The 23,378-nt window shown below is 34.9% G+C and overlaps 1 protein-coding gene across 2 annotated transcripts in view; it reads right to left on the reverse strand.

Moving 5' to 3' along the window:
* Nucleotides 1-23,378, reverse strand: part of VPS13C (vacuolar protein sorting 13 homolog C) — a 171,159-nt gene that overhangs the window by 128,825 nt on the left and 18,956 nt on the right. For both annotated transcript variants that reach the window (XM_046650441.1, XM_046650445.1), the window contains exons 5-8: nt 22,500-22,601; nt 5,885-5,994; nt 2,713-2,772; nt 193-252 (exon numbers count right to left, since the gene is read on the reverse strand). In XM_046650441.1, the coding sequence (XP_046506397.1) occupies nt 193-252; nt 2,713-2,772; nt 5,885-5,994; nt 22,500-22,601 (332 nt within the window). The remainder of the gene's footprint in view (nt 1-192; nt 253-2,712; nt 2,773-5,884; nt 5,995-22,499; nt 22,602-23,378) is intronic.

A 23,378-nucleotide genomic window follows, 5' to 3' on the forward strand; every position in this document is an offset into this window, starting at 1 on the left:
AGGTGAAGAACCTAAACTTCAAAATAAGTGATTATAGAAGGTCACATAATAAGTAGCAGAGCCAAAACTAGACCCTAAACTTTTAACTCACATTCCAATGGCCCATTCTGCTCCATCAAAGTTTGTTCAAGAAAATACATTAAGTGTTTGTACCTAGGAAAATAATAAGAAGATTTTAATATAGTCTAATACCTTGTATATAATTTTTTCTGCTTCATTTAATATGCACGGAGTCCACTGTTTATTTGCAGTCTAAAAGAAAAAGAGAATATCTATGAAATGAAGAATATATAATCTATATCACAAAATAGTGCTCTTATATTTGTAAACTGTAACAAAATAACTTAGGAAGAAAAGGTTTCTAGCTAATGTTAGCTATCTGTTTCTTTACATATCTATAAGACAAAATCAAAGAACACTGAAAATAGAATTGAGGGGGTTCTAATTTCACTGAGCTCATTCATCCAGAAAATAATTACTGAGCTCCTATGTGCCTGAACTGTAGTAGGAACTGGGTACGAATAAAACCAGAGAGCTGGACTAGAAGCTACTGAAGAACGTCCATACACTTTGAAAAATAAAAAAACTGTTAATGCAAAATAGGAAGTAAACCAGGAGAATATGGAAATCACAGCATGACCGTATTTCTAGAAAACCCGCATGATCAACAATGCCAAATGCTGACATGAGATAAACTACAATAAACTTATTCAGCAGCCAGGGCATTATTGATGAACTTGTTGACAACAGTTTCAGTGGAGCAGTAGAGTCAGAGTACAGTGGGTGGACAGTCACTAGGAGATGGGGAAACAAAGATAGTAAAGGAAGAAAATTCTCTCAAAAAGTTTAGTTAGAAAGAAGAGAAAGAGACAGCAGTTAAATTGGGCCTGGGTAGGCGGGAGAAGGTTAAGGAGAGGCCTTTTAACTTTGTTGTAAAGAAGAGACTTGAAGGTGTTTAAATGCTTGTAAGAAGAAGTGGGGGGGGCGGGGGAAGGAAGGGGAGTTGAAGATTTAGGAAAGAGAAAGAAATTGATAGCAAGAAGGAAGAAAGGCAGGGAGAGAGGGAAGGAAAAAAACTGCTGAGGACATAGGGGAGGATGGGATCCACATCAGAGGCAGGAAGATTACCTTAGTAGTAAGAGTTAGATGGAAACTGGAAAGATAGAAGAGAGGAGTGGTATGGATACAGAAAGAGGTAAGTTTGCTGTTATTCTTGTTGTAATAGTCAATGCAGCAGGTGAAGCAAGAAATAATTGAGCCAGACAATGTTTCAAATGGTTTACACAAACTATCTCATTGAATCACCATGAAAACACTAAAATATAGATACTATTGTATCAGTGAATGAATGAAGGTTAGATAGAAGGAGAGCAACATGGTAACCACTACAACAATATGTTACAAGTGCTTTGAAAATATTTAACTGGGGAGCACAAAAGAAGAAATGGTAAATTCTAAGAGGGAAGTAAAAAAGGAGAGAGAAAGACAAGATAATACCTCACATAAGTATAAAAACTTGAGTAGAATCTCCAGGGAGACAAAGGGAAGAGAGTAATACAGGCAAAGAAAACAGTATGAAGAGCCTGAGCAAAAAGATACAGAGACTCAAACAGCACACACTAAGGAAACTATGCATTATTCTTATGCATGAGTATGCCTGTTATCAGTCAATGGGAGGTATATGACTACTTTGAATTTTTTGTTTTGTCTGCTAGAAGCTCAAAGTTAAAAACTGTGATCGCTTATGACTAACATTGCTAGTCTAATTTTTCTGGAAAAATTATCTCTCTACCTTTCAGAACACAGATTCTGGTCTCTTTAAAGGTGTTATTGTATATTTCTTTTTTTATCAAAAGCTACTTTAAATTCATTTTGGAAAGGAGGCAAAGGATAAACAATATGTTAAACACTGACTTCCCTGACTCCCTTTCCTTTGTCTCTCCAGTTCTTTTTCTTTAATATTTCTGCCTTGGTCTTCAACTCAACGTATATCTCTACTTCTCCGTATGCCTGTATCATTCTTAAGGCCCCCATGCAACCATGTCCTTTTTCTGTTTCTCTGGCAGTCTACTTCTTTTTCATGTTTCTTCTTTCCCTACTAAGGTCCTCTCCATATAACTAATGATAAGGCAAACATGTATTTAGTATGATTTACTGCTCATTGTCCCTAACTTTAAAACACATTTCTTACCACATAGTTATCCATAATAGAAATAAAAATGTCCAACATAAATAGACACACTCCCTATTCTTAAAGGCCTTTAAGAGAAAAACCAAACTGCCTTATAAAATACTTAAATTATCTTATATACATCTCAATATAATATATACACACACACATACAGATAAACATGCACACACGTATAAGCTATTTGGAAATTCCATCTACCTATACCAAGAATGACAACATGACTCTATAGAAATTTATCCTCCCCTACTTTCCCATATGTTTAAGAATATAGCTTTTAATTCTTTCAAAACATTTGATATTGACATTTTGATGTTTGTCAAATTCAAAGACAAACTAAAATAATTAGAGAATGTAATAAAAGCATCACTAAAAGTTTTGAACTTCTAAAACAGCTCTAGAAAGATTATACACAAAAACAAAATAGCTATTTGTAGTAATAGTTGATTTTAGGCAACTCATCCTGTGACTTAGAAATAATATTTTACAGGTTCCACAGAAATTTTAAATAAGACCAACATTACCAATAGGCTAAGTTCTCCCAGTGTGACACCAAATGAAAGAGGCTGCTTTGGATCAGTGACCTATCAAACGAGAAAAGGTGACATTAAAATATACTGATGGTGAGAGTGAATCCATGCTCTACTCTTTATAGGAGGCAACATAGGGCAACTGGTTTATAAGTAAGTCACACAACCCAAATGGACTTATGGAAAAGAAAGAGGAGGAAGGCAATAACATGGCTGGGATTACCCATATTTTGTAGGCATGACACTGATATGATACTTTCCCAGTAGAACTCTTCTCTTACTAGAAGAAGACTCACTATGACTCGACAGATTCTTGTCTAGAGAGTTACAAAGAGACAGTCTTACGTCTATCATTAAAGATGCTCTTCATAGACAAACAAAACAAGGTGTCTCAGATAACACTAAATTATTTTTAAAACATTTAAGATTTTCACACTTAGAAATATGATCTGTCTTTTTAAATCTTTAGTTTCCTTGACACTTAAAAAATACTTTGATAGGAAATGTTCAAGATTCTTAATATTTAATTTCCTCAGTCTCTTAACCCAAAATCTGCCAATGTCAAACTTCTGTTCTATTTCTGATCTTCAATATCTAAGTTATATTTATACACAATGCTTAAACTGTACCACAATGTGTATGATGTCATTGTTTTAGACATCTTAAAGATGTCCAAAAGTCATAGAGATTTTTGGTGATGACAGAAAGTAAGGAAACTAGAAAGTGAAGAAAAAACATAACATGTTAAATCATCCAATAGGGACTCCAGAGTCTAGTCACATAGAGCCTCTCAAACAGGAGAAATGCATGCTCTGGTAAAGCTAAAAAGCACAAAAAGCTTTGTAAGCTTTGTGTTTTTTTCAATTTTTGGTGAGAAAGACTGTTCCTGAGCCAACATCTGTTGCCAATCTTCCTCTTTTTGCTTGAGGAAGATTGTCCCTGAGCTACCACCTGTGCCAGACCTCCTCTATTTTGTATGTGGGTCACTGCTATAGCATGGCTTGATGAGTAGTGTAGGTCCACACCCAGAATCCGAACCCACGAACCTGGGCTCCCAAAGCAGAGCATGCTGAACTTAACCGCTATGCCACCAGGCCAGCCCCATGAGCTTTGTTTTTAATATAAAATATATTATGATTTGTGGCAAAACATATTTTCCTTTATTCCCACCCTTATCTTTTTTATACCTACAGGTAAATAGCTCAAAATAACTTGCAGCTATTTCAGAAGGAACTATAATAAAACACAACTCCTCAGTTGCTAATGCACTACCCACAAACTACTACTATCATCCACAAGCATCTATGGGATAAATTGTTGTACCTTCCCTACCCCCACTTCCTACATTCTATATTTTTCATTATTCTTCTAGATACAATAATTCAGGTAATCACATTGAAAGAGAAATGATACAAGACCCCTTTACACTTTTTAATTCTTTTCCTTTTAGATCTTATTTTGTCACTGACATCAATTTAAACATAAATGATGTACTTATCCCACTCCTGTGTATCTCAGTAATTTTGGGGGGTGGGAGGGAGCAGGAGAAGATTTGCCCTAAGCTAAAATCTGTTGCCAATCTTCCTCCTTTTTTTCATTTTCCCCTTCCTTTTCCCTCCTCAAAGCCCCAGTACATAGTTGTGTATAGTAAGTTCATTTAGTCCTTCTACGTGAGTCACTGTCACAGCATGGCTACTGACACGAGAGGTGTGGTTCTGTACCCAGGAACCCAGGAACTGAACCCGGGTCATCACAGTGGAACACACTGAACCTTAACAGCTAGGCCATCAGGGCTGGCTCTGTATTCTTTTATTAGAGAGAAATAATGTACCTTTCTAACTTTACCTGCCCAGTAAAAAAGCTTAGCTTAAGTTCAAACTGAGGTTCTCATTTATCAATATGCCATTAGTTTTAAAGTAATTCTTTCACTTCCATGATGTGTTGAGTACATTTTATTTTTCTAAGTTTTTTATAAACAAGGGTATTGATGAGTTAGTTTTTTAAACATTTATTTGTTTAAAAAATTCAGTTTAGGGGCTGGCCCCATGACACAGTGGTTGAGTCCGGCATGCTCTGCTTCACCAGCCTGGGTTCGTGGGTTCAGATCCCAGGTGTGGACCTACACCACTCATCAAGCCATGCTGTGGTGGTGACCCACATACCAAATAGAGGAAGACTGGCACAGATGTTAACTCAGGGCTAATCTTCCTCAAGCAAAAAAAAAGGAAGATTGGCAAATCTCAGAGCAAATCTTCATCACAAAAAAGAAAAAAATTCAGTCTAATGACTATATAAAAGCAAAAGATAAAGTCAAAAGATAAAATAGAAATGGCACATTTTGAAAAACTACAAGTATGTCTTACTGGATATTAAGTTACATAAGGAACAAATCAGGAAAGGAAAATAAATTCTATGTATGTCTGTATGCTTTAATTCAATCCAAATGTAAAGTAAATTAAAAACAAAAAATGCAACTCAATTTTGAAAGAAACGGAATAACATTTCTAATTTCTTAGGTAAATAAAAAAATTCAAGGTTTCTTACATATGTTTCAAACTTTGAAATAAAGCAAAGCATATTAAGTTCAAAATATTTGTTAACACTTTAAAACAACAGTAAAACAATTGTTAATGAAATAATGTTAAATTTTTGGTTATAGGCGAAGTTGGGCTTCTAAATATATTGTTGCACATGGATTTGAGTAGTTGTGGGTGTTCAGTTCAACTTGGTGAAACATAAAAAGAATGGGACTAGCAGTCAAGGGACCAGGTTTGAGTTTCCTCTCTACCGACTACCACTAAATTGATTATTTCTTCACCTCCTAGAACTAACCTTTTTGTCGGTATAAAACAAATTAGTGCCTTAAAGTTATACTAGTATAAGTCTTACAGCATTAAACAAATTTCACAATAAATAACACAGGACAGTCTGGAAATCTCTTATTTTAGCTCTAGAAAAGGAGTCTATGGTGGTTTTACGATATATTTACACACAGAACAAAAAAGCCTGACAGAGGAAAGGAGATATGGTAGTGTACTTATCAGAAAAAAAATCAATCTTGGATTTAAAACCAGGTAATGATAATCCATATACAGACAAATCAAGGATCAGTATCATAAAATACACACTTAATTACTAATTTATAGAGTAAACTGAAATTACTTACATCATCTTCATATTTAATGTGAATGTCTGTGATTTTTACTTGTATATTTTTAATTACTTGAGTTGCCAATTTTTCCAAAAATGTATCCTTTTTGGCTTCTTTTGGTTTATCTATAAAAAATAGAAAAATACAAGCTCAAGAGTGGAAATTCTCAGATACCACATAACCAATGACCAAAGGACTGCTAAAGCACTACTCAATGGAAATCACAGCCTATCCTAGCATCCTTGTTTTATTTTAATCGGCATTTCCAACTTAAAACTTACTTTGAAGTTACACTGTAATCTAACATTCATTTTACCTTCAAAGACAGAAATCAAGTGGCAATGTGTATAAATAACACATGGCATAAAAACTACTTTTACCTACCTTTTGAGCGATCGAGACCTTTAAAAGGTTTCTTAAAATGTTTTTTGTGCTTTTTACGTTTACGTCCTTCTCAGTGGAAGCATTTTAGTGAGAAAAGGATAAAATGCAAGTTAGCAGACCAGAGGACAGAAAAGAAAACAAGAGAATTCTTCCTGTCAGCAAATTTTGGTACAATTCACCTTTATTCTAAACTGACTTATTTCGTTTCAAATGGAAATTCACAAACCTTCTTTAGTCTAGAATAACCTTCTTTAATCTAGAAAATAACTTGGCAGGTACAATTATACAGAAATTGGGTAAAATATCCACAACACCCTTTATAATATTTATGACTTCTCACAGTACAAAGTTTAATTTTAATTTCAATTTTACCAAAATATTGGAAATGTAATAATGACAGAATATAAAACTTTCAGAGAAAAGTTTTGATAAATGTATGGTAGGGACATAGGAACACAAATGAAATGAATGAGTAAGTTGCCGACAGATGACTTCCTCTGGATGACACACCTCACAAGCAGGATCCTTTAATGACTTAAGGATATAAAGAATACCAAAAAAAGGCTTAAAATGTACATTGAACTGTGCATTGAAACTGGTTTAATAATTCCTTTAAAATCTCATCCTCTTTTATTTGGCACTGCCTCACTTCATGGCATTAACCAACACCTATCTTGCCCAGCTTATAAATCCTTCCATTCAACTGCCTACTATACATCAACTCCAGTCTACACTCTTGAAGCAGTCTCTGGATGGTCTCCCCTGCCTCTAGTCTCCACTCTACTTCCTCTTAAACATCCTTCTATACCACTACCAGACAGATATCTTCTAAAATATTATTTACAGCCTGTTAATCCCCTGCTCAAAATTCTTTTAAAGGGTCTCTGCAGCCTACCAGATAAAATGAAAAAGTGTCTGCATGACACAAAGGTCCTTTCAAGATCTGATCGCTATCTCCTTGTCCTGTTCTATCTCCTGCCAGTCATCCTTGCACTGGATACTTCAGAAATACTATTCATACTTTCCAAAACAAGCCACAACTTTCTAATACCTAAGGCTTCTACATGTGTCATGCCCCAAACTTGGGCTGACTTCCCTGAAGTTCTTCACCAGGCAAACTCCTAGGAGACTTCCAAATGGCAGGTCCAGCACTACTGCCTGTGTGAAGCCTTCTTCAACTATTCCAAGCAGCTCCAGGGCCATCTATCCTTGCACCTTATATAAACTTCCACTAAGCAGTGACTACACTTTATTCAAAATGTTCGCACAACTTCTTACCACCAGGCAAGAGTCTTCATTAGGACAGGAATTATCCTAATATCTTGCACAAAGCACATGAAACATGTCTGTTCAAGTGATCAAAAAACCCACAGCTGAACATTATAATAAAATAGATAAACTCAGTTAACATTATGTATATTTGAGAAAATATACATGAAATTTAGCTTGAAATTTTAAATTTGTTCTTCTTTGATATTTTAAAGCAAATTTTCCTGCCACTACAAAAACTAAGAACCAAATTCCAGATTACAAGATTACAAACCTTGAGTTTTAAGAAGTAAATATTTAATAAATATATAACAGAATCTAGACTTTGCTATTACCAGTATTTCTTGTCACAGTGATGGTCCCTGAATCTTTTTCATTCATAAATTAAACATCAAGAAAAAGACTGAGTTCTGAAAGAAATACCATTTGAAAAGAAACAAGTAAGAAAGCCAGAGTAGCCCTGAAAACCATCCCACTTGGTGGGAACAGCTTTCAGAGACAGAGGTTCAGCTGCCTGGGTTTAGAGCCTACCATAACTCGCTCTTCTTACCCGACCTCCTATTATCTTTCCGGCTTCACATTTGTTCTAGTACCTTGTTCCATCTTTGATCCAATGCTAGATGCACGTTTAAACCTCTCCAAATAGTTTCAAAATCTAATCTGAGTGCTACATAGTTCTTAGGGAAAATTTCTATTTAATCTGGTGAGTAATAAATTTATGATACTCAATCATCTCTAAAGGAGTTCTCAAATACTTTGGTCTCAGGGTTCCTTTAACACACTTAAATTTTGAAATCCTTGAAGAGCTTTTTATTGGTATGAGTTACAACTATTGCTATTTACCCTATTGAAAATCAAAACTGAGAACTTTTTTCAATATTTATTTGTGAACTCAATTTAAAAAAAACATTATGTTATAGCATAGATAACATAGAATTATGAAAAATAACTATTTTCCAAACTGCAGTTGTAGTGAGAAGAGTAGCATGGTTTTACATTCCTACAAATATCTTTAATATCTGGCTTAGCAGAAGACAGCTAGATTGGCATAACTACTTCTGCCTTTGATCTGTTGAGATATGTGGTTCAGACTGAAGCATGTGAAGAAAATCTGATCTAACTACAGGTATGTCATAGGAAAAGGGAGGAACATCTTCATGGCCGTTTTACGTAATTTTCAGTTTGGCCTTTCACCAAACTCATACAAGTGGTAGTTTCTTAAAGGTTAGTTGCATCTTAGAATCTGAAACTCTATCAATGAATTTCTCATCCAAATTAAACCAACTGTTCAACCTCGTACTTTAAATACACCTTTTACACATGCCTGATTTTTTATCATGGATTGGTAATATGGAAATATTGCTTCATTGAATTATGCAGATCTTCTAAATGTTGAGTCATTTCATTATTCAATATCAAAAATCACATTTGTTAATATCACCACCAATCTCATCAGAAAAGTCTAAGTATTGGGAAGCTGTCAAGCTCAAGGTGGTAAACACAAGTTTTTGAAAATTCTAGTTTTTGCTCAAAAGTTCAAATCTTCCTATTAGCAACAAACATTGTCAGTTGTTTATTCTTGAAGCTGTTTTGCTGAAATGTCTACTAAACACTCAAATCTGAATAATAGGAGTCTGTCAGTAATTTTCCCCAGTAAAATGGCTTTTCATGAAAAAAGTAACTAGTTCAGCTGACAACTCAAACAACTGCATAGGTACTTTTCCTTGAGACAATTATCCTACTTCAGTCTGCCTAAGTGCTTTATGCATACTTCCTCAAAAGTCACATGAAATATTAAAGATACATACTGAAGAGCTGAAAGTTTATTAAAATTAAATTTTTCCTATCTCATCAAGGACAGTCTTAAATAAAATTGGTGCTTTGTGGCTTTTTTTTACTGTGAGCGCATGGTACAATAGCTATTAACACAGTTTGATACCACTGCCTTGATTCATGCTAAGGCGGCCAGCAATTTTATGTAACATTGCTTTTGCATCATTGGCACCAATGTCAACACAGTGAAAAATCAAACAATATTTCAGTATGATTATGAATTTTGACTTTTTGAGAACCATTGCTCTAGACTAATTTAAAAAAATGACACCACATGAGGAAGGAATACACACTCAGAAACTGCAAAGACAAAAGGATCCTAAAGTACACACAAAGTCCTACCCAATTGAATGAAGATATCATAGACAAAATGAACTATTCTCATTTCAGAATCATCCATATTCTAGGCCTTGTTTTGTATCTAGGCTAATGTATCTTTTTTGGAAAAAAGTAAACTGAATCAATTAGGCTTTCCTTTATAGTGACTTCTGTCTGTCTGGTTTTTTTAACAATGCTGCCCAATGATTTTGTTATATATTTGAATGGGCCACTGAAATTCACTTTCATCCTGGAGACAGGTTACTCCTAGTATGGTCAGAAAACATTATCCCTGGCAGACACAGCAAGCTGATTCAGTATAACCTACAAAATTGGACAGTGAGCATGAGCATCTCATGCTCTCTCTCATATTAAACAAAGGAACTTTAAGTCATATTAACACAGTCAGCCACACTTACTGAAGGTGCAGATTTGTTAAAAGAGAAACTCCTTTCAGGGTAATTCCTTTCAATGCTGTGAAATTTGCCATGCAAATTCCCCCATTTGTCCTAATGAACCTAAACACTAAAGAAGTTTCTAGCTACAGAAGTAATTCTATCACAATGCTTGCTGCTTACATTTCCAGATACAGACCCCACTTGTCATTTAATCAAAACAAATTTTAAGTGTGACTAAGTTAATATAATAAGCTCCTGAAAAGTTAAATCAAAATATTATTTAATATATTAGAAGTCATTATTTTAACGTACTTGATAAATTTCCTAGGCTATCAAAGAATCCTATTGTAAATCCTAAATGCAGTCAGCCTTCAAATCTGCCTTTTGTGAAGTTTCAAATTTCAAAGTGCACGGGACAGTCATCTATCTAGAGGTGCCTCTGGAGCTACGACAAAGGGGAGCAAATCAGAGAGGTATGAGAAGAAAGTCAGAGCAGCACCTCTTACCAAGGTTCCAAATGAAGTCTGACCCAAAAAAAGTTTCCATTTTGTTGCTTTTTACAAGTCTGAAAACCACTGCAATAGGAGAGGAACTGCCTAACTGAGAAACTACTACATATACTACAGAAGTAAAAGGCGGTCTGGATTTGAAAGTTATCAGATCAAATTGTCAGCTTCACAGGGGCAGTGGATTGTGATTGCTTTATCCCATGAACATTCATTCAGTGCAGCACTCGCCACAGCAAGACACTAAATGTTTAGTAAATGAATAAATGGCTGCAGAAGGTAGGGAAAAGGAAATGATGGTAAAGAGGAAAAACATGAATTACATTTCCATATTTTCTAAAAGGATGGCATGTCATAATGGACAAGCACAAGCACAGGTAAGAATATGATTTTTTATGTAGCTGAATTTAATTAACCATGCATACCCACCAGGCTTGACGTCCTTGTAAACAAAGTTTTCCAAGCCATATATGAATTCCCCTGAATGTGCGCCTGCATCCGCATGGCAGCAATAACCAAAACGCAAAGCATTAAGCACCCTTAATTTCACAGATAAAATATGTCTAAACTTAATTCAAAGAATTAGAAATCATAGAACAGGTAAAATTTGGTGACACAAAATGATTTATTTCTAAGGAAATATCCACAGTGACACCATTTTCATCATTTCCACATATAAGCTTTATTTTCATAATATTAAAACAAAATTTCTTAATAATTAAAATTATAGCTATTAATAATTTCAAATTAAGCAAGGCAGACAAATATCAATTACGGCTAATGTCTCACTGAATTACTTAAATTTTCAAACAGAGAAAAAGTCTGCTGTTTTGGCTCCCTTTTTGCCTACCATTTTGCCCATTTTAAAGTCAGCTGAAATGCTCTCATCTTACTTTAGTCTGATCTGTTCTCTTTAGATACACTGCCGGAATCCTTTCTAACCATTTGTGTTAACAATAGCTAGATAGCACCATCTTTCATTTCCCTCCCCAAATACAGTGTAGACACCAGAGCAAGTTTAACCTTCCTAAAACAGCTCTGATCATGTCACTCCCTGGATTTTAAAGAAAGAAAAAAGAAACTTACTGACTCTCCCATTGGCTACAGATTAAAGCCCATTACAATACAGAGTTAAAAATATAGGCTCTAGAGCTAAACTGGGTTCAAATTCTAGCTCTATTACTTTCTAGCGGCGTGATCTAGAACAAGTTATTTAACTTTCAGCTTTCTCAACTGTAAAATTGGAACAATAATAGCCCTATATCATATACTTATATCAGCACTTACATCAATAGTTATAACTATTAAATGAGTCAATTCATATAAAGCATTTTGAAGAGTGACTGGAAAATAGTATATGCTCAATACTCAATAAATGTTAGCTGCTATCACTGTCGTTAGCATCATCATGGCACTCAAATCTCTTAAAACTGGCCTAAACTTAGCTTTCCAACTTACATCGAACTACACTCTATCAAACTCCCAAATCCTTAGCCATTCCCCATACATGCTCTATACCTTTCCACCTTCACTGTCTCCTCTACCTAGAATGTCCTCTCTCCTTTCTGCATACTCATCCTTCTAGACTCAGCTGAAATATATATCTTCACAGTGTCTACTCTGATCTCTTTGGCTGAACAAGATATGTCCATTCTGAACCCCCTTAACACTCTATCTATACCTCCTTGATGGAACTCAACACTTTTTCCTGTTTATTATTATGCATACATCTTATTTTCCCAACTAAAATGTAAGTCTTCGACAGTAGGGTCCAGGTATTTTCTAATTTTTGTGTTTACAACAATGTGTCAAGCAGATTGGCATCAGACTTCTCAAAAGTACCTGGAAGGTAGAAGATATTGCCTTCAAAATTCTAATTTAAAACCTAGCATTCCATCCCTAGCCAAATCAAACATGTGTAGAAGTAAAACACAATGACTTTCAGACTTGAAAGGATTTTAACAATTATAAGGAGTGCACCCTTTCTGAAAGGCTATTTGATATGCTCTGGCAAAACAAACTACCAAAGATCAAAAGGTAAGGGACCCAGAAAACAGTGAATTAAACACAGAAGAGTGATGAAGACCAGTCCCAGGATGACAACTGTGTAGCAAGACTAAAAACATAAGCAGTTCACAAGGAGATCTCCAGAAGAAAATGGGGGACGGGGAGGGGACTAATAGCTGGGTTTGGGCAATTGGAAAATAACATTGACAGTCGTAACATTTCATGCAGCACATGAAAAGAATTAAAAGTAAGTTTACATAAAAGACTAAGCAAATAAAAAAGAAGCATTTACAAATTCAAGAAAAACAAAAGATTAGATAAGAATTTAAATACAATCATAATGCATCACTTGACCTATGCAGTGAACAATAATTATACTGTCATAGAAATGTAAATTTTAACTAGTAATTGGCCAAAAATTATGATCTAACCATATAATGAGAATATAGGGAGGTGAATTTAGAGGGAAAGCAGATGGTAAGAGAGATAAACTCCTTGATTACCATAACAGGAAATCCTACATAATGCCTTACATTATTAACTTAGATAATAGCAGAATGTTAGTATTTCTAAAACAATGGTTCTCTCCAAGGAGTGGGTCTAAAGCATAAAGAAGGGTGGAACAGGGGACTGACATTTTTCATGATAAGTCTTTCTGGCAAAACTATTGGATTTTTAAAGTGTGTGTATATACTACTTGATAAAATTAACATTTTAAATACAGAATCTACAGTATTCTGAAATCTTTTGACCTCACTGGGAATTCAATCTTTCTCTTTACTCTATAATAGCCTTTTCAGGAAAATAAACTCACTACAATAAAACGAAAGGAGAAAAACATCAAGGAGTTTATTTTTACAGTTAAGCAAACTCTAGCAATAAACTCATAGTTATATGTCAATTTTCTTTTTTCCCCCACATGACAGTAGGCAGCACTCTATTTTACCAAATAAAACAAATTAGGTAACATGTTTTTTTAAAGCAGATCAGCATAAAGACTTCTTCATTTTTGTCATCTGCTGCTTAGAGTTGAATCACTTCTTCATCTTATCTCTCTGAGTCTCTAGACGTGTGATGGTGCTTTTGTGCTTTTTTTTTTTTATTGAGTTATTGATAGGTTACAATCTTGTGAAATTTCAATTGTACATTAATGTTTGTCAGTCATGTTGTAGGTGCACCACTTCACCCTTTGTGCCCACCCCCCACCCCACCTTTCCCCTGGTATCCACTAAACTGTTCTTGGTCCATAGTTTTAAATTCCTCATATGAGTGGAGTCATACACAGATTATCCTTCTCTCGCTGGCTTATTTCACTTAACATAATTCCCTCAAGGTCCATCCATGTTATTGCAAATGGAATGATTTTGTTCTGTTTTGCAGCTGAGTAGTATTCCATTGTATATATGTACCACATCTTCTTTATCCATTCGTCTGTTGATGGGCACTTAGGTTGCTTCCACGTTTTGGCTATTGTAAACAGTGCTGCAATAAACATTGGGGTGCACAGGACTTTTTGGATTGCTGACTTCAGGCTCTTTGGATAAATACCCAGTAGTGGGATGGCTGGATCGTATGGTAGTTCTATTTTTAGTTTTCTGAGGAATCTCCATACTGTTTTCCATAGTGGCTGCACCAGTTTGCATTCCCACCAGCAGTGTATGAGGGTTCCTTTTTCTCTGCAACCTCTCCAACATTTGTTGCTATTAGTTTTAGATATTTTTGTCATTCTAACAGGTGTAAGGTGATATCTTAGTGTAGTTTTGATTTGCATTTCCCTGATGATCAGCGATGATGAGCATCTTATCATGTGCCTATTGGCGCTTTTGTGCTTTTTAAATCAAGAAACAGAGAGGAAGTCAGCATCATGGTGGAGTGAACTTGCCCAAGACTCTCTCCCCTCCAACATACAACAAAAAGGGACATCCATACTCCAACAGAGGACACCCTAACATAGTAAAAAAAAAAACCTCGGAGAGACACATAGCCACACGATGGAGGGCAAAGAGGCTGGAGCCCCCCTCAGAAGAGCTAGAATGGGGTAAGAGAGATTTTCACTCCCTCTCCTAAAAACTACCATTGAGACTGCAGGAGGATCTGTGAGAGAAGGAGCCAGGGAGGGGACGCTGGTTCACAGGATCACCAAGGACTCCCGAGGGCCCTTGCAGCCTAGAGAGAAGCCCTCTAATGGGGCAAAAGCTTTCGTGAGGGGTGACCGCATCAAGCCAACACCCCAGGAGACCAGAAAGTGAGAGCTGATTGAGAAAGCTTGGAGTGCACACAGGAGAAAGCACCCCTTCTCCCACCCACCCTGTGCCATACCACTGCCTGGGATATCAGCTGAAAGCAAAGGGCTCAGAATATGTGGCTCTTGACCCCCACCCCACCCAGTGGCGATAGGTGGTAACTGCAACCGAATAATATCAGAATGAGAAAGACCCGATCCTCCAACATCAGACACTACATCAAATCTCCAGACCAAAGAGAAAATGACAAGCACCCAGAACTCAGTTCTGAGGACAGAGAAATATGTAAGCTAAATGACAATGAACTCAAAATAGCTATCATCAAAAAACTCAACAAGGTAAAAGAGAATATAGAGAAACAATTCAACGAGTTCAGGAGCTACTTCACAAAAGAGGCTAAAACTATAAAGAAGAATCAATCAGGAATATTAGACATGAAAGACAGAATGGAAGAGATAAAGCAAAATATGGATTCCCTGAACACTCAAGTGGACATATAGAGAAGGGTATCAGCATAATTGAAGATAGATATGTTGAAATGCTCCAGACAGAGGAGGAGAGAGAACTAAGACTAAAAAGAAATGAAGAAAGTCTCCGAGAAATATCCGACTCAATGAGGAAATGCAACATAAGAATTACAGGTATTCAAGAAGATGAAGAGAAGAATGGAGCAGAAACCATGTTCAAAGAAATAATAGCAGAGAACTTCCCAAATCTAGGGAAAGAGAGAGAAATACGTGTGGAAGAAGCTTCCAGATCTCCTAGACTTATCAATGTAAAAAGACCTACTGCAAGGCATATAGTAATAAAACTGGCAAAAACGAATGGCAAAGAAAGAATACTAAGGGCAGCAAGGCAGAAGAAAATAACCTACACAGGAACCCCTATCAGGCTTTCAGCAGATTTCTCTGCAAGAAACCTTACAAGCTAGGAGAGAATGGAACGACATATTCAAATCTTTAAAAAACAAGAATCTTCAGCCAAGAATACTCTATCCAGCAAAAACATCCTTCAGATATGGGGGAGAAATTAAATCTTTCCCAGACAAACAAAAGCTAAGGGACTCCATAGCCACGAGATGCCCCCCCCCCCCCACCCACACACACACGAAAACCTCAAGGACCTCATACCTGAAAAAAGGAAAAAAGGGAGAAAGGAGTCACAAAACACAGAGTAAGGAGATAAATAGAATCAGAACAGGATAGTAAATATTCAACTACAGTATTGGGCTAAAGGGAAGGAAAACAGCAAAAACAAAGACAACCTTGTCACATTAACCACAAACTCCCAACACAAGTTGGAACAAGATATGAGAAAAACAACTTAGGAGGGGAGGAGGAAAGGGACTGAATTGGTTTAGACTAAGGAAATAAGAGGCTATCAGAAAATGGACTATCTTATAACAAGAGTCTGAATACAAACCTCAGGGTAACCACTAAACAAAAAAGCAGAACAGAGACACAAAAAATAAATAAGGAAAAAACAAAGAAAAACATCATTAAAAACTACATAATTCAATGGGTAGACCAAAACACACAGGACAAGAAACAAAGGAAATGCAGGAAAACTGGAAAATGAGTGATAAAATGACAGCATTAAGCCCTCATACATCAATAATCACCCTAAACATAAATGGATTGAATTCTCCAATAAAAAGACAAAGTGGCAAGATGGATTAAAGAACAGGACCCAACAATTTTCTGCCTCCAGGAAACACATCTCAGCTCCAATGACAAACACAGGCTCAGAGTGAAGGGGTGGGGAAGACAATACTCCAAGCTAATGGCAAACAAAAGAAAGCAGGTTTTGCAATACTTATATCAGAGAAAGTAGACTTCAAGATAAGACAGGTAAAGAAAGATAAAGAGGGGCAGTACATAATGATCAAAGGGACACTCCATCAAGAAGAAATAATGCTTATAAACATCTATGCACCCAACACAGGAGCACCAAAGTTCATAAAGCAACTATTAACAAACCTAAAAGAAGATATTAATAATAACACAATAATAGCAGGGGACCTCAACACCCCACTCACATCAATAGATAGATTATCCAGACAGAAAATCAACAAGGAAACAGTGGAATTAAATGAAAAGCTAAACCAGTTGGACTTAACAGACATACATAGAACACTCCATCCCAAAACAACAGAATACACATTCTTCTCAAGTGCACATGGAACATTTCTAGCTTTATAGCATAGAAATTAATTACAAAATAAAAGCTGAGAAAGGGAGAAAGATGTGGAGACTAAACATTATGCTATTGAACAAGCAATGGATCATTGAATAAATTAAAGAAGAAATCAAAAAATATCTGGAGACAAATGAAAATGATAACATACCATACCAACTCACATGGGATGGGGCAAAAGCCGTATTAAGAGAGAAATTCATCGCAATACAGGCACACCTTAACAAACAAGAAAATTCCCAAATAAGCAATCTCAAATTACACCTAACTGAATTAGAAGAAGAAGAACAAACAAAGGCCAAAGTCACCAGAAGGAGAGAAATAATAGAAATCAGAGCAGAAATAAATGCTATTACAACAAAAAAGGCAGTAGAAAGGATCAATGAAACAAAGAGCTGGTTGTTTGAGAAGATAAATAAAGTTGACAAATCCCTAGCTCGACTTAGAAAGTAAAAAGAGAGAAAGGTCAGATAAATAAAATCAGAAATGAAAGAGGAGAAATAACAAGACTCCACAGAAATACAACAGATTATAAGAGAATACTATGAAAAACTATATGCCAACAAAATGGATAATCTAGAGGAAATGGATAAATTCTTAGACTCTTACAACCTCCCAAAGATGAGTCAAGAAGAAACAGACAATCTGAATAGATGAATCACAAGGAAAGAGATTGAAAGAGTAATCAAAAGCATCCCAAAGAATAAAACCCCAGGACCAGACAGCTTTCCTGGGGAATTTTGCCAGACTTTCAGAGAGGATTTAATATCTATCCTTCTCAAGCTATTCCAAAAAATTAGGCAAGATGGAACACTTCCTAACACATTCTATAAAGCCAACATCACTCTGATACCACAGCCTGACAAGGACAGCACAAAAAAGGAAAACTACAGGCCAATATCGCTAATGAACATAGATGCAAAAATCCTCAACAAAATTTTGGCAACCCAAATTCAGCAATACATCAAAAGGATCATACATCATGATCAAGTGGGATTCATACCAGGGACCCAGGGATGGTTCAACATCCACAAATCAATCAACATGATACACCACATCCACAAATTGAGGAATAAAAACACATGATCATCTCAATAGATGCAGAGAAAGCATTTAACAAGATCCAACAGCCATTTATGATAAAAACTCTTAACAAAAAGGGGATAGAAGGAAATTACCTCAACATAATAAAACCCACAGCCAACATCATACTCAATGGGCAAAAACTGAACGCTGTCCCCCTGAGGACAGGAACAGGAAAAGGATAACCACGCTTATTCAACATAGTACTGGAGATTTCAGCCAGAACAATTAGGCAAGAGAAAGGAATAAAAGGAATCCAAACAGGAAGTGCAGAAGTGAAACTCTTGCTGTTTGCAGACGACATGATCTTATATACAGAAAACCCAAAAAAATCCATCAGAAAACTAATAGAAATAATTAACAACTACAATAAACTTGCAGGGTACAGAATCAACTTACAAAACTCAGTTGCTTTTCTATACTCTAATAACGAACTTACAGAAAGAGAACTCAAGAATACAATTCTATTTGCAATCACAACTAAAAGAATAAAGCACCTAGGAATAATTTTAACCAAGGAGGTGAAGGACTTATATAATGAAAACTATAAGACATTACTGAAAGAAATTGATAACGACCTAAAGAGATGCAAAGAGATTCCTTGCTCATGGATTGGAAGAATAAATATAGTTAAAATGTCCATACTACCCAAAGCAATCTACAGATTCAATGCAATCCCCATCAGAATCCCAATGACATTCTTCACAGAAATAGAGCAAAGAATTCTAAAATTCATTTGGGGCAACCAAAGACCCCAAATTGCTAAAGCAATACTGAGAAAAAAGAACAAAGCTGGAGGCATCACAATCCCTGACTTCAAAATGTACTACAAAGCCATAATGATATAAACAGCATAGTACCAGCACAAAAACAGGCACACAGATCAATGGAACAGAACTGAAAGCCCAGAAACAAAACCACACATCTAAGGGCAGCTAATCTTTGACAAAGGTGCCAAGAATGTACAATGGAGAAAAGACAGTCTCTTCAGTAAATAGTGTTGGGAAAACTGGACAACCACTTGCAAAAGAATGAAGGTAGACCACTATCTAATGTCATATACAAAAATAAACTCAAAATGGATCAAAGACTTGAAGATAAGTCCTGAAACCGTAAAACTCCTGGAATATAATATAGGTAGTACACTCTTTGATATCGAACTTAAAAGGATCTTTTCAAGTACCATGTCTTCTCAGACAAGGGAAAGAAAAGAAAAATAAGTGGGAGTTCATCAGACTAAAGAGCTTCTGCAAGGCAAAAGAAACTAGAATCAAAACAAAGAGACATCTCACCAATTAGGAGAAAATATTTGCAAATCATGTATCTGACAAGGGGTTAATCTCCATAATATATAAGGAACTCACACAACTGAACAATAAAAACACAAACAACTTGATCAAAAAATGGGCAGAGGATATGAACAGACAGTTTTCCAAAGAAGATATACAGATGGCCAATAAACACATGAAAAGATGTTCAACATCACTAATCATCAGGGAAATGCAAATCAAAACTACACTAAGATACCACCTTATGTCTGTTAAAATGGCTATAATCACTAAGACTAAAAATAACAAATGTTGTAGAGGGTGTGGAGAAAAGGGAATCCTCATACGCTGCTGGTGGGAATGCAAACTGGTGCAGCCAGAATGGAAAACAGTATTGAGATTCCTCAAAAATCTAAAAATAGAACTGCCATATGACCCAGCTATCCCACTACTGGGTACCTACCCAAACAATTTGAAATCAACAATACAAAGTAGCCTATGCACCCCTATGTTCGTTGCAGCACTATACATAATAGCTAAGACATGGAAATAATCCAAGTGCCTATCAACTGATGATTGGATAAAGAAGATGTGGTATATATATATACGATGGAATACTACTCAGCCAGAAAAAAAGACTATTCATCCCATTTGCAATAACATGGAAGAACCCGGAGGGAATTATGCTAAGCGAAATAAGCCAGTCTGAGAAAGACAAACACCAGAGGATTTCACTCATATATGTAATATAAACAAATACATGGACAAAGAAAACAGTGCAGTGGTTACAGGGCAACGGGGGTAGGGGGTGGACACAGAGGGTGAAGGGGAGCACTTACGTAGTGACAGTCAAGAAATAATGTACAACTGTAATCTCACATTGATGTAAACTATTATGAACTTAAAAAAAAGAAAAAATAAATAAGTGAAAAAATAATGTCTGAAAAACAAAGTATAGTAATTAGTGACAACTATTAATTAATATGGTGAAATGCAAAGCATCTAAAGGTCTGGATTGTCTTCTATCATTCACATAAAAAATAATATATGAAGATGGGATCCATAGTCACGGAAACTAGAAAAAAATTTATATGCAGTTAAGATAATTAAATATATTTCTTGACAATTAAGGAAAAACAATCTCTATCAACACATTTCCCAATTCCTGAATTTATTCTCTTTTATACTCAGAACTTTTTTCTGACAAATCTAACAATGTTAAAAGTGAGTTTCACTTTCTGAATTTTAGTTCTATCCCAACAAAACCTAAATTTTATCAACCAAGAAACCACAATATAATTATTATTATATAAACCTAACAGTCCTATTTACACAAACTTAATACTACAGAAGTTCATCTCCTATAGATACATCAAATCATCCTTAATAGCCTCTCTGCCAGACCCAAAGACAGAATTTTCATAAGCACTGAAAACTCAGAAGACAAAATTTCCTAGGTACACAATACAAAATGTATAGCAGGTTATTGTTTTGCCAATTAAGTTGTCAATGACTAAAACAGGAGTGGCTTCTTCTCACAGTTCACTAGAAACACTAAAATATTTTTTAAGCAATCCCAGTTATTTCTATCCAAAAGAAAAAAAAGGAGGAGTTGGGGTTTGTTCCTTAAAAGGGAAAATATAACAATTATATATTATAGATTATAAATGTATATTTACATGTTATATCAATATATCTAAGTATATGTCAATATACTTACTGATGAATATATATAATTCTATGTGGGTGTTAAGAAAATATATTTAATCTGAACTGTTTCAAGAAAGAAATGAAATTCTAGTGTTCTCTAAGTCTTTCTTTTCATTTTTATAGTACTAGTTCCATAATACTAATTAACCAAAAGTGAATAAAAACAAATCATCACACTGGATTGTCATAAAACAAAACGATTATCACCTTGCTTTATTTGGCACATAAAATAGAAAAAAAGAAAACTTTTCATAAAAATATAGATTCTTAATCTTCAGCAGAAAGACAAAATGTGCTTAAGTATAAAAAACAAAGGGAAAAAATGTTTAGGCTTTTTTTATTTCTTCCATTAAGATATCTTTTGTATTTTAAGTATTTTAGTAATTTTTTGTAAAAGAATCAGTAATTCTGTAAAAGAGAAAACACTTGGGGCAAAAAAAATTAAAATCATTGATAAACAATTTTAATGGGCAAACTATTTTTAAGGGAGACTTCTTATTGATTCAATTAAATGTCAGTAGCTTAGGCCAGGAAAAGAAATATTATATCTAAATATAAGTTCCATCATTTCTCACTCACTATTTGCCACATCTTTTTAGATAGACCAAAGAGAAATGCCTTAGCATTTCTGGTATCATCTTCTTTCATAACAGAAATATATAAATATGCCACCATATGGCACGATATGATGCAAAATATGACACGAAAATGATATAAAATGCCAGTAACCCTATAACCCAGTCAGCAATCAGGATGTGATTTGACTTGAAAGAGAAAAACAAACTGCAGGTTTGGAAAAGTCTTCCAGCTCATCACTCTATAGATTACTCTTTTTTTATCTTATCCTATTCTTGCTCCATAAACCAAGTCAAAATAGTCACCAGATCTATTTTTAGATAAAAACAAAATATTAAAACAAGGCAAGATTTTAAAATGTTGAAATCTGAAGAATCATGTTTTCAAAAATCTCCTATACAACATCAAGAAATACATCTGGGAATAGAATTACAGCACCATTTCGTCTAAACATTATCTCACTATATTAATATACTGAACTTTATTATCTTCCAAGAACACAAGTAAAAATGCAGGCAAAGAAACTGTTAACCAGTGGCAAAAACAAACAGGTCTGCAAGAACACAGAGAATTCGGGAAGTCTCCATAAAGTATTTCTGTATAAGAAAAGTGGGAAAATTAAACTGGCAGTGAGATAAAACAATCACAGAAAAAGGCAATGATTCCTAAATGCTAGTCATTAAAATATTTATAATCAATATTTTGAGACATGACTTTAATAGATTCTTTCTTTGCAACTACAGCTATGACAGCTTATGAAAGTATCCTCTTTACAGTGTATTAAACATATCTAAAATATAGGTATATCTAAGTTTATCTAAAACATAAGCTTACCATACCTTTCTCTGCTGCTTTTTGAAGGGCTTCTTCAATTCGGGATAGCTCTTTCTGTTTAATATCTTGCAAGGATTTTTCTTCTTTTTCAGCATCATATTTAATACCTAAAAATACATAGTTAATTCACACATAAAGAAAGGCAATTAATAAATAAACATTAGGAAAACTTCAGCCTCATTACGATTGTGTATGTGTGTGTAATATGTCTTTTTTTGTAAGGCAAAGAAGGGTTGCATTCTTTAGATTAGTTTTACAAAAAGCTTAAACATAAATGATTCCTATTTATTTACAAAGCTTATATCAAAAAGTAAAGGAGGGAAGGAAATGAATTAAAGGAAGAGAGGAAGATAGGAAAAAGGGTAAGAGGGAAAAAGAGTGAGTAGATAGGTAAAAGGAAGGAACAGAGGGAAGGCAGAAAGTACATTAGAAATTTTTTAGTTATTATATCTGAGTGCAAAAATTGTGAGAAATTACAGAAAACATGTAATAGCTAATACCAGATGGTATTAATGTAGATTGATAAAAAGACTTTCAGAAAGTAATTCAAGAATACGTATCAACAATTATCAGATATATATATCCTTTTTATTAGTAATTTCATTTCCGATAATGTATCCTAAGGAAATAACACAAAAGAATAAAAATGATATCTATAAGAAGGTGTTATAACGTTCACTGTAACAGTAAAAAACAGTAGGCAGTCCACAACGAAATATCATACAGCCTTTCGAAATTGTCACTATCACCATGAAAAAACTGTGAAACATATTAAAAACATATATATTAAGTGAAAAAGCCAAATCCATGTTGTAAATATAGTATGATAAATACTACATCAAATCAAGGATGTATATAGTAAAGACTGGAAAGCAAAATATAAA

This window comes from Equus quagga, chromosome 2 (genome assembly GCF_021613505.1).
Source record: "Equus quagga isolate Etosha38 chromosome 2, UCLA_HA_Equagga_1.0, whole genome shotgun sequence".
NCBI classification, from domain to species: domain Eukaryota; kingdom Metazoa; phylum Chordata; class Mammalia; order Perissodactyla; family Equidae; genus Equus; species Equus quagga.